General features: G+C 46.4%; 1 protein-coding gene across 6 annotated transcripts in view; it reads left to right on the top strand.

Moving 5' to 3' along the window:
- The first annotated feature begins 427 nt into the window (after nt 1–427).
- AMPD3 (adenosine monophosphate deaminase 3) overlaps nt 428–10,308 on the top strand; it is a 56,131-nt gene continuing 46,250 nt past the window's right edge. For 2 of the 6 annotated variants that reach the window (XR_005597766.1, XM_039535729.1), the window contains exon 1: nt 907–1,064. Coding sequence is in view for 3 of the 6 variants with exons in the window: in XM_039535729.1 (XP_039391663.1) it covers nt 1,043–1,064 (22 nt within the window). In the remaining 3 variants the exon portion in view is untranslated. Of the gene's footprint in view, nt 532–906; nt 1,065–10,308 lie in introns of those variants that run through there. The other 4 variants (XM_039535726.1, XM_039535725.1, XM_039535728.1 and 1 more) reach the window with 3 other exon arrangements.

The following is a 10,308-nucleotide window of genomic DNA, read 5'->3' as shown; positions in this document are numbered from 1 at the left end:
CTATAAGGTGCCACAGGACTCTCTGCTGCTCTTCTTTAAAGTGCTCTTGAAATATGTTTGACACAGGTGATTTGAGATGGCAGCATTTCCTGGTGCATTGGGCTGGGAACATCCCCTTGGGAGCTCCTCCACCCCCGCCGGCAGCCAAAAGGCTCAGGGCTGAAGCACCAGGACCAGTAGATGGCAAACTCCCCCGCGAGCTTGGGAGGTGGAATTTGACAAGAAGAGACCCTTGTCCTGAAGCCTCGGTAAGGAACCAGCGCGCACTGACTGCCCTGAACGGGTCCATTCAAGCCCTGGCTCCCCTGCCACAGCCGCTGCCACTGCCTGTGGGCGACTCCCCCAGCGCTCCGCGGCACTACGGTGTGTTTCCACCAGGGGCACTTGAGGAGGAACCCGCCTCCCCGAGCCTTCGCCTTGTAAGAAGTTCCCTGCAGTGCACAGTCACTCCGGCTGCCCCGCCTGCAGCTGCTGCGCCTACAGGACAAGCCTAGCGCCGGGAGGAGAGACCGGCTCCCCCAGCCGCCTCAGGTAGGGCGCGGGGCTCGCCCTGCCGCCGCAGCGGGGCAGCTGGGGACTCCACCCGCGGCCGGTCCCTACACGCGGGCCGCTGGCGGCTCGGGGAGAGGCGGGAACCCCGCGCACCCCGGCTCGGCCTTTGCAGCCGGGCTCCCCGGCCGGGCGCTGCTTCCGCTCTGCGGCGCGGGGACAAGGTCAGGGCCGGGCCCCGGCACAGCGGCTCCCGCAGCCGGCCGGCGTCACGCGCGGAGCCCAGCTGACCCGCTGCAAGAAGCCGGTGGCGGCGGCGGCCGCGGGGCTGGCGGGCTGCCCGCGGGGCGGGGCGGGGCATGCCGGGGCCGCCTAGCTGCTGAATATAATACCCCGCCCCTCGGCGGGATGCTGCTGCGGAGCCTGCGGCCGGCGCCCCTGGGAGAGTCCCTGGCCGGCCAAGGGGCTGAGCGAGCCCCAGTGCTGCCCGCTCCTCGGCGCTGCCGGCTTCTTCCCAGGCCAGCGCCTCCTGCGTCCTGGCGCTGCCTCCAGCATGGCTTCCCCTGGGGCACTAGGTGAGTCCTTTTTCCCCAGGGGCTGGCACCGGGATCCGCTCACCTGGGTGCCGCTGCGCTGCAGCGGGCAGAGCAAATTGCAACACTCTAGCCTGAGCCTCCCCCGCCCGCTCGCTTGCTCCTGGCTGTCGTCGTCCGGCAGAAAGCGGCGGCATGGTCCTGGTTCAAGTCTCCTCCCTCAGAGCTGGCCATGGCCGGATTTCCCACTCGCAGCCCCTCAGCCCTATGCTCCTGGCGGTCCCTGCGTGGAGGAGCAGAACAGGATGCCTCATGGGGGCTGGTGCAGCTCTGAGTTTATAGTGGGCTTATAGAATATTGACGCCCTCTGAGTCAATGGTCTCGCAGCTTTCCAGACCACTGTACCCCTTTCAGGAGTCTGATTTGCCTTCCCTACCCCCAAGTTTCACCTCACTTTACTAGCTTACAAAAATCAGATATAAAAATAACAGTCACAACACCGTAGTTGTGAAAAATTGCTTCCTTTCTCATTTTTACCAGGTAACTAAAATAAATCAATTAGAATATAAATATTGTACATCCATTTCAGTGTATAGTAAATAGAGCAATATAAACAAGTCATGTGTATGAACTTTACTTTGTACTGACTATGCTAGTACTTTTTATGTAGCCTGTTGTAAAACTAGGCAAATATTTAGATAAGTTGATGTAGCTCCTGGTTGAGAACCACTGCTTTAAACTTCCTGATCAATCATTGTCTTTTAAGTAATCATCCTGTCAGGTGGTGTCTAGCACAGTCCTCTCTTACTTTACAAGTTTAAGAGAAATAACACTCCCACACAAGTTAAATAAGACAACTACAGTAACTGTGGGATAGCGGGGAAGGGTCAGGAAAGGACAGAGGGTTTTCTGAATACTGCATAATATTCAGCCTCTCCTCCCAGAGTGGATAAATGTTTCATCATTCCCTCTTCCCCAAATCACAATAGGAGTCATTTTCATTTGGGGAAATTGAATCCCCCACCTAGCAAATTTTATTTTAAAGGAATACAGTAAATATTGAAATGTATCAATTTACCAACTCAGCCCAAGGAGATTAGAAATTGCATAGTGAGTGAAGAGTCATTTTGCTATTTTTATGTTTACTAAGTTTTCTTCAGTGATGTGAACTGACTTATTAATGTAAACAAAACACAGCCTATGTGGAAGACAAGAGATGCCTGCACCTCTCATTTGCCTGAAAAGGGAGTGCAGGAACAAGTGCTGTCCTAAGAAAAATAGTTGGGTGTCAGTGGAGAATAGGGGTTTATATATACATAGATAAAATGAAGTGAAAAGTTGACATTTGGTGTAATGACTTAAAATTCACTTTGTTAATCAGAATGGGCTAAGTACTGAAGTCTATCATGCAAGAGGTTTCCTACTGTACTTCAGTTTAGCAGTTATGTAACTAAGGCCATTTTTACACTAGGAAAGCGATCAGTCACTGACAATGATTGTTCAGTAGTGGATCCTTCTCTAGGCCTACTCAGCCAATGATGAAAACAGTTTAACTGCTGCTATAGATGGGACAAAACCATTTTTCAGCTCCATGTTCCACTAGGACTAGCAGAGGCAGTTTTAGAGTAAAACACAGGGTGCCCCAGGGCCAGGCAGCTGTGGGGGCAGAAGCTTGGTCCTGCCAGCTTCCTGGGGCTCCTGCTGTGGTCTCCACACCCACTGGCAGCCAAGCTCCCCCTCCCTCACTTCCTCCCCCAAGTGTGCCAGGTTCTCACCCCTACCCCTCCGTCCCAGTGCTTCCCCTGCCGCCAAACAGCTGTTTGCCAACACTCAGGTCACTCTGGGAGGGAGGGGGAGGAGCAGGGGCTGCAGCTCTGAGCCCCCTGCCCCAGCTCTGAGCCCCCTCCCACACACTAAGTCCTGGCCAGACCCTGCACCCCAGTTTTTTTTTAAATAAAGCCTCTTATCCAAAGCACTTTACAATAGTTAGCCAATGGTACAAACAATATCTGGAAAGATCATTAAGTGGTCCACCGAGCCCCTCAGCAATTTTTCAAGTGGTCTGTGGAAAAATAAGTTACCTCACTTTTTCATTTTATTTCCTATTAATTACAAGACGACGAAGGAAAAAAAAGAATGACAAACAGGGGTGAGGGGAGATAAGAGAGAATGATCTTTTTCTTGGCTAGGTTCCAAGGAGGGGCCCCCAAAATGAAGCTGAGCACAGGGCCTCACTAACTCTAAATCTGCCACTGAGGACTAGTCATACTATCTTTAATGGAGCTGATTTGGTCCTACGTTCACTGCTTGCATCCGAAGAAGTGGGTATTCACCCACGAAAGCTCATGCTGCAAAACATCTGTTAGTCTATAAGGTGCCACAGGATTCTTTGCTGCTTCTACAGAACCAGACTAACACGGCTACCCCTCTGATACTTAGCTGTGAACTGTTTCCAACACCACCTGAGGCAGCCTAGGAAGTCCTTGTTACTGACAGCTATTGTCAGCAGCTATATCTGGGTCTAACTATTATTAGACACACAAGGGGTGAGATAATATCTTTTATTGGACCAACTTCTGAAGTTTGTCTCACAAACAGAAGTTGGTCCAATAAAAGATATTACCTCACCTGCCTTGTCTTTCTACTATCCTGGGATTGTCACAGCTGCAACAATACTGCATGCTACTGTTGCTGACAACAATGGCTACAGAGGTCAATAGAAAGATTCCTATGACTTTAATTAGACTTGAGAGTGAGAAACTGAAATTAGAAGCTCAGTTTGGGTACATACTGCATTGTCACTGCATTACTAGGCCAACCATGTGTATAGAAATTGTTCTATGATTATACTTGATTTTGTGAAAGTTTAATATTTGGTGTTACCATATTGCTGCTAAACAGAAAAGCTTAAGGGTAGATCTGAAGTCAATGGGAGTCTTTCCATTGACTTCACTGGACTTTGGATCAGATGCAAGATAGTAATGGTGATTTACTGGATATTTTTATTCTTAACTGCTTTTTGGAACAGCTAGTCCTGGAACCCGCAAGGAGAGGGGCAATTCTTGATTTAGTACTAAATGGTGCACAAGATCTGGTCCAAGAGGTGAATATAGCTGAACCTCTCCGTAATAATGACCATAATGTATTTAAATTTAACATCGTTGTAGGGGGGGAAAATACCAAAGAAATCCACCACAGTAGCATTTAACTTCAAAAAGGGGAACTACACAAAAGTGAGGAGGCTAGTTAAACTGAAATTGATATACCTGTGTGATAAATTAAGGTGGGGGGTAGCTTCTTTTGATGGACACCCAGCCAGCCAGTTAGCTGTAAAATCCCTCTTGGTAGCTGTTCTTTACTTGCTTTACCTGTAAAGGGTTAAAAAGTCCCCCAGGTAAAGAAAAAAAAGTGGGCACCTGACCAAAAGAGCCAATGGAAAGGTAGAACTTTTTAAAATTGTGAAAGAAACTTTCCCTTTGTCTGTTGTTCTTTGGTGGGAGGAACAGAGCAGCCAAGCCAAGTGTGATTATAAGTCATCAGATCATGTCTAGAACTACTTATCTGAACTCCAAATATATAAGATGATCAGAATGTTTAGCTAGACATGATTAGGGTTATTCTTATTGGCTTGTGGGGAGGGATGGCTCAGTGGTTTGAGCATTGGCCTGCTAACCCCAAGGTTGTGAGCTCAGTCCTTGAGGGGGCCAATTAGGGATCTGGGACAAAAATCTGCCTGGGAATTGGTCCTGCTTTGAGCAGAGGGTTGGACTAGAAGACCTCCTGAGGTCCCTTCCAACCCTGATATTCTATGATTCCACTCCTCTGTGCTAACCCCAGATGCTTTTGTTTGCTTGTAACCTTTAAGCTGAAACCCCAAGAAAGCTATTTTGGGTGCTTGAGTTTTGGAATTGCTCTTTTAAAATCTAGCAAAAGCTCAAGTTCCAGATGCATTTTCTTTCTTTGGGTTTTTAATAAAATTTACCTTTTTTAAGAACAGGATCAGATTTTTGGTGTCCTAAGAGGTTTGTGCATGTTGTTTGATTGGCTGGTAGCCACAGCTAATCTCCTTTGTTTCCTTTCCCTGCTCTTTCCTGCAGGGAGGGTGAAAGGGGCTTGAGGGCACCCCACATGGAGGCATTCCCAAGTGCTCCTTTCTGGATTCAAAGGGTGTTTTGTTGCATTTGGATGGTGGCAGAGTTTACCAATCCAAGATCAGAGAAAAGCTGTAACCTTGAGAGTTTAATACAAGCCTGGAGTGGCAAACATTAATTTTAAAAATCCTTGAGGGCCCCACTTCTGCACTTGGAGTGACAGAGTTGAGATTCAGCCTTGACAACCTTTTATAATGGTATTTTTTAAGAGGCGTAAACTATATGTATACCCCAAATGCCCCTCTCCCCCAAAGAAACAAAAAATCAATCAGACCACCAAAAAAATGCCACCATGGTTACACAGAGTAAAAGAGGCAGTTAGAGACAAAAAGTCAGCCTTTAGAAACTGGAAGTCAAATCCAGCTGAGGAAAATCAAAAGGAGCACAAACTCTGTCAAGTCAAATGTAAAAGTTTCAGAAGGCAGGCCAAGACAAAAACTAACAGCAATATTTTTTTAAAGTGCATCAGAAGAAGGAAGCCTGCCAAACAGTCAATGGAGCCACTGAACAATCCATGTGCTAAAAGAGCACTCAAGGAAGAGAAGGCCATTGTGGAGAAGTTAAATGAATTCTTTGCATTAGGCTACACTTTAGAGGATGTGAGAGAGATTCCCAAACCTGAGCCATTCTTTTTAGGTGACAAATCTGAGGAACTGTCCCAGAGTGAGGTGTCGGTAGAGGAGGTTCTGGAACAAACTGATCAATTAAAACACTAGTCACCAGAACCAGATTGTATTCACCCAAGAGTTCTGAAGGAACTTAAATATGAAATCGCGTAACTACAAATGTGGTAGGTGATCTGTCACTTAAATCAGCCTCTGTACCAGATGACTGGAGGATAGCTAAAGTAATGACGATTTTTTAAAAAAGGCTCCAGGGGCAGTCCTGGCAGTTACAGGCCAGTAAGCCTAACTTCAGTACCAGGCAAATTGACTGAAATAGAATTATTGGATACATAGATGAATACAACATGTTGGGGAATAGTCAACACGAGTTTTATAAGGGAAATCATGCCTCACCAACCTGTTAGAATTCTCTGAGGGTGTCAGCAAGCATGTGGACAAGGGTGATCCTGTTGCTATAGTGTACAGTACTTAGATTTTCAGAAAGCCTTTGACAAGGTCCCTCTCCAAAGGCTCTTTAGCAAACAAAGCAGTCCTGAGATAAGAGGGAAGGTCCTCTCATGGATCAGTAACTACACCTCTACCTCGATATAACGCTGTCCTCAGGAGCCAAAAAATCTTACCGCATTATAGGTGAAACCGCGTTATATCGAACTTGCTTTGATCCACCGGAGTGCGCAGCCCCATCCACCTGGAGCGCTGCTTTACCGCATTATATCTGAATTCGTGTTATATCAGGTCACGTTATATCGGGGTAGAGGTGTAATTAAAAGATAGGAGACAAAAAGGTAGGAATAAATGGTCATTTCTCAAAGTGGAGAGAAGTAAATTGCAGGATCCCCAAGGATCTATACTGTGACCAGTGCTGTTCACTATATTCATGATCTGGGGAAAAGGGGAAACAGTGAGATGGCAAAGTTTGTAGACAATACAAAATTACTCAAGAGTTAAGTCCAAAGCCAACTGCAATAAGAGTTACAAGGGGATCTAACTAAACTGGGTGACTGAACAATAAAATATCAGATGAAATTCAAAGTAATACACTCTGGAAAACATAATCCCAACTATATATACAGTATGATGAGGTCAAAATTATCTGTTATCACTCAAGAAAGATCTTGAGGTCATCATGAATAGTTCTCTGAAAGCATCTGCTCAATGTGCAGTGGCAGTCAAAAAAAGCTAACAGAATGTTAGGCACTATTAGGAAAGGACAGCTAATGTCATAATGCCACTATATAAATCCATCTTGAATATTGTGTGCAATTCTGGTCATCACATCTCTAGAAAGATATATTAGAATTGGAAAAAGTTCAGAGAAAGGCAACAAAAACTATTGGGGTATGGAACAGCTTCCATATGAAGAGAGATTAAAAAGACTGGGATTGGTCAGCTTTTCTGAGCATTGCCATGTGCATGCCCAGCTTGGCAGGTGAAGCCCTCCCTGTGTCAAGGGGCACCAAGGCTAGGAAGAGGGCATGGCATCAGGGGAGAAGCTGAGTGAGCATAGCCTGTCATTGCTCATCCACCCAAAAGTCAGAGCCCACACAAATTTTCACTCTTAGCTATGCCACTGCTGCACAATCAGCCTGTGGAACTTGTTGCCAGCAGTAGCGTAGCTGTGGGGGAGTGGGGCAGTGGCTGCTCCCCCACTGAGCACAAGTGTCACCGTGTCAATTTCTTGGCGCCTTTTTAATTTTTTACTCACCTGGTGGGAACAGGGGGAGCGATTAAAAAAAAATAGGCACCACACGCTGTAGTGCTTTTACTCACCCAGTGGCGCGCCGGGTCTTCGGCGGCATTTCAGTGGTGGGCCCTTCACTGCCGCCGAAGGCACCCGGAGTGAGTGACGGGCCCGCCGCTGAAGACCCGGAGCACCGCTGGGTGAGTAAAAGCGTTGCAGCAGGTGGCGCTTTTTTTTTTTTTTTTGATCGCTCCCCGTTCCCTCCACCTGGCTACGCTACTGGTTGCCGGGGATGTTCTGAAGGCCAAAAGTGTAACTTGATTCCAAAAAGATTAGATACATTCATGGAGGATAGGTCCATCAGTGGCTAATACCCAAGATAGTCAGGGACACAACCCCATGCTCTGGGTATCCATAAACCTCTGACTGCTAGAAGCTGGGACTGGATGATAGGAAATGGATCACTAGATAAATTGCCCTGTTCTTTTCGTTTTCCCTGAAGCATCTGGCACCGACCACTGTTGGAAGACAGGATACTGGGCTAGATGGACCATTGGCAGGGCTGGCTCCAGACCCCAGCGTGCCAAGCGTGCGCTTGGGGCGGCGTCCCGCGGGAGGGCGGCAGGCGGCTCCGGTGGACCTCCCGCAGGCATGCCTGCGGACGGTCCGCTGGTCCCGCGGCTCCAGTGGACCTCCCGCAGACGTGCCTGCGGAGGGTCTGCTGGTCTCGTGGCTCTGGTGGAGCATCCGCAGGCATGCCTGCGGGAGGTCCACCGCAGCCGCGGGACCGGCGACCGCCAGAGTGCCCCCCGCGGCGTGGCGCCGTGCTTGGGGCAGCGGAAATCCTAGAGCCGCCTCTGACCACTGGTCTGACCCAGTATGGCCATTCTTATGTTCTTATTTATAAATTCACTATTTTCTTAACCTACATCAGCTTTTTAGACTAAAAGCAAAAGCAAATCTCAAAACAACGGTAGAAACAGGTGGATGTTAATTAGAAGAATCTTTTAGATTGAGAAAAGAAGCTAACATATCAAAAGGATCACATATCAACATTTGAAGCCTAAAGCGTGCTTGCAGAAATATTGTAATCTGGGCATTGACAAATCATGCCAAGTTGTCATGACCCAGACTGGTTTTTAGCATAAGACAAACTTTTAAAATAAACACCACAGTAACTGAATATGTATTTTTTAAAAAAAATACAAATTGGGGCCTGAAATGCAAAGGTCAGATCCAGACTTTCCAAAGGTTTGGTGGTATTTGGATCCAGTTTTTTGTTTCATGTTCACATCTATTTTTAAACCCAAATAAATAGAATGGAATCTGGCTTGAAATAGCACCTATCATACCCAAAAGTATTTAAAAATGCTTTACAGACTAATACTGCTGGGCAATAATTTGAATTGCTACCATATGTATCAAGTTCCAGGCTGGGGATAGTGTGTGTGGAGTCCAACTAACAAAACTGTAGAGTTGCAGAAGAAACTCTAAAAGATCATCATCTATAGTGGTGCAGCTATAATAAAACGGAAGTCTTTTTATGATGGAAAGATATTAAAATAGAAACATTAAATATAAAAACAGCTTTAAAAAAAGATTAAAAACCCAATAGAAACTACAGTCCATACCCTGCCTCCCTCTCACATGCAGAACAAAGGCAAGTTATGAGCTGTTAGAAAACTAATTAAAAACCTTTGCAAAGATAAACATAGCATTTCAACTTCCGCCACATAGCCACCTCCACTTCACAAGAGCTCCGTGACAAACAAAAGATAAGGAGATGCAAATATGACTGAATGTAAAACCAGTTTTCAACTTGCCTATGGTTATGGAATTGATTTAAAGATAATGGAGTAGAATGGGAGGCAGGAAGCAGGAAAGAACTCTGCTAGTGTGACTTCCCATGCTAGTATGGCTTCCCACTTTATTAATGTTCTATTCAGAATGAATACTTGTAACTTTCTTCATTGACTATATATTACACTACAAAACCTCACTGCTTGTGGAAATGCAGGGCATTTGTATAATTTCTAGCACCAAGTCTCAACAGGTTCACATGTACATGTGTCTTGGGAATGCCCAATAATATGAGAATTTTGGAAACATTGTGACAGACTGACACTCTAATATACTGAACAAACTTTATGGAATTCAGAAACTTAAAATCAGTAAGGTTAAACTTTACTGAATTAGGGTTAACACTTTTGGAGTACATTGTATAAAATATTGCCATTGCATGTGTGTTATCGTGGCATTGTATATACCTTCTCTAGCAGGGTAGGGGATGCTAATGTACTACTTCTGTTATCGAGGTTCTGAAGCCACTCTCCTGGGTATTTTGGATAAATAGCCTGGGCTTTAAACAGACTCAGTATCTTTTTCCTGACCAAAAACCAGACAGGACCCTTGGTGCATGTGTAACACCAGCAGACCCCGGTTGTCAACGGGTGGGATTGAACCAGGGACCTCTGGAGCTTAGTGCATGAGACTCCACCGCATGAGCTAAAAGCCACATGGCTGTTGGCAAAGGCTGTAGAGCAGACTCATTTTATCTCGCTACGTGGTCTCGGTGCTACAAGATGGGACAGAGCACCACACCCTGGAGGTGTGAGACTTACACATGGAGGGCCCTAATTCTTAAGGGGGAAGGATGGGGCCTACTGAGGCCCCATAAAGCTGTTCTTCTGAACTGAAGCTGTGATGAATTTGTAGTGACAAGAAAACCCATAGGGTGAGGTAGGACTGCTCCTGACAGAGCCCATATCAGAACTGGGTTGATGTCTGGGACGCTTATTAGCATGCATGTAGGTTATTTTACTCTTTAA

Source organism: Mauremys reevesii, linkage group 4 (genome assembly GCF_016161935.1).
Source record: "Mauremys reevesii isolate NIE-2019 linkage group 4, ASM1616193v1, whole genome shotgun sequence".
Classification (NCBI taxonomy): domain Eukaryota; kingdom Metazoa; phylum Chordata; order Testudines; family Geoemydidae; genus Mauremys; species Mauremys reevesii.
This window is presented reverse-complemented; position numbering and strand designations above follow the sequence as displayed.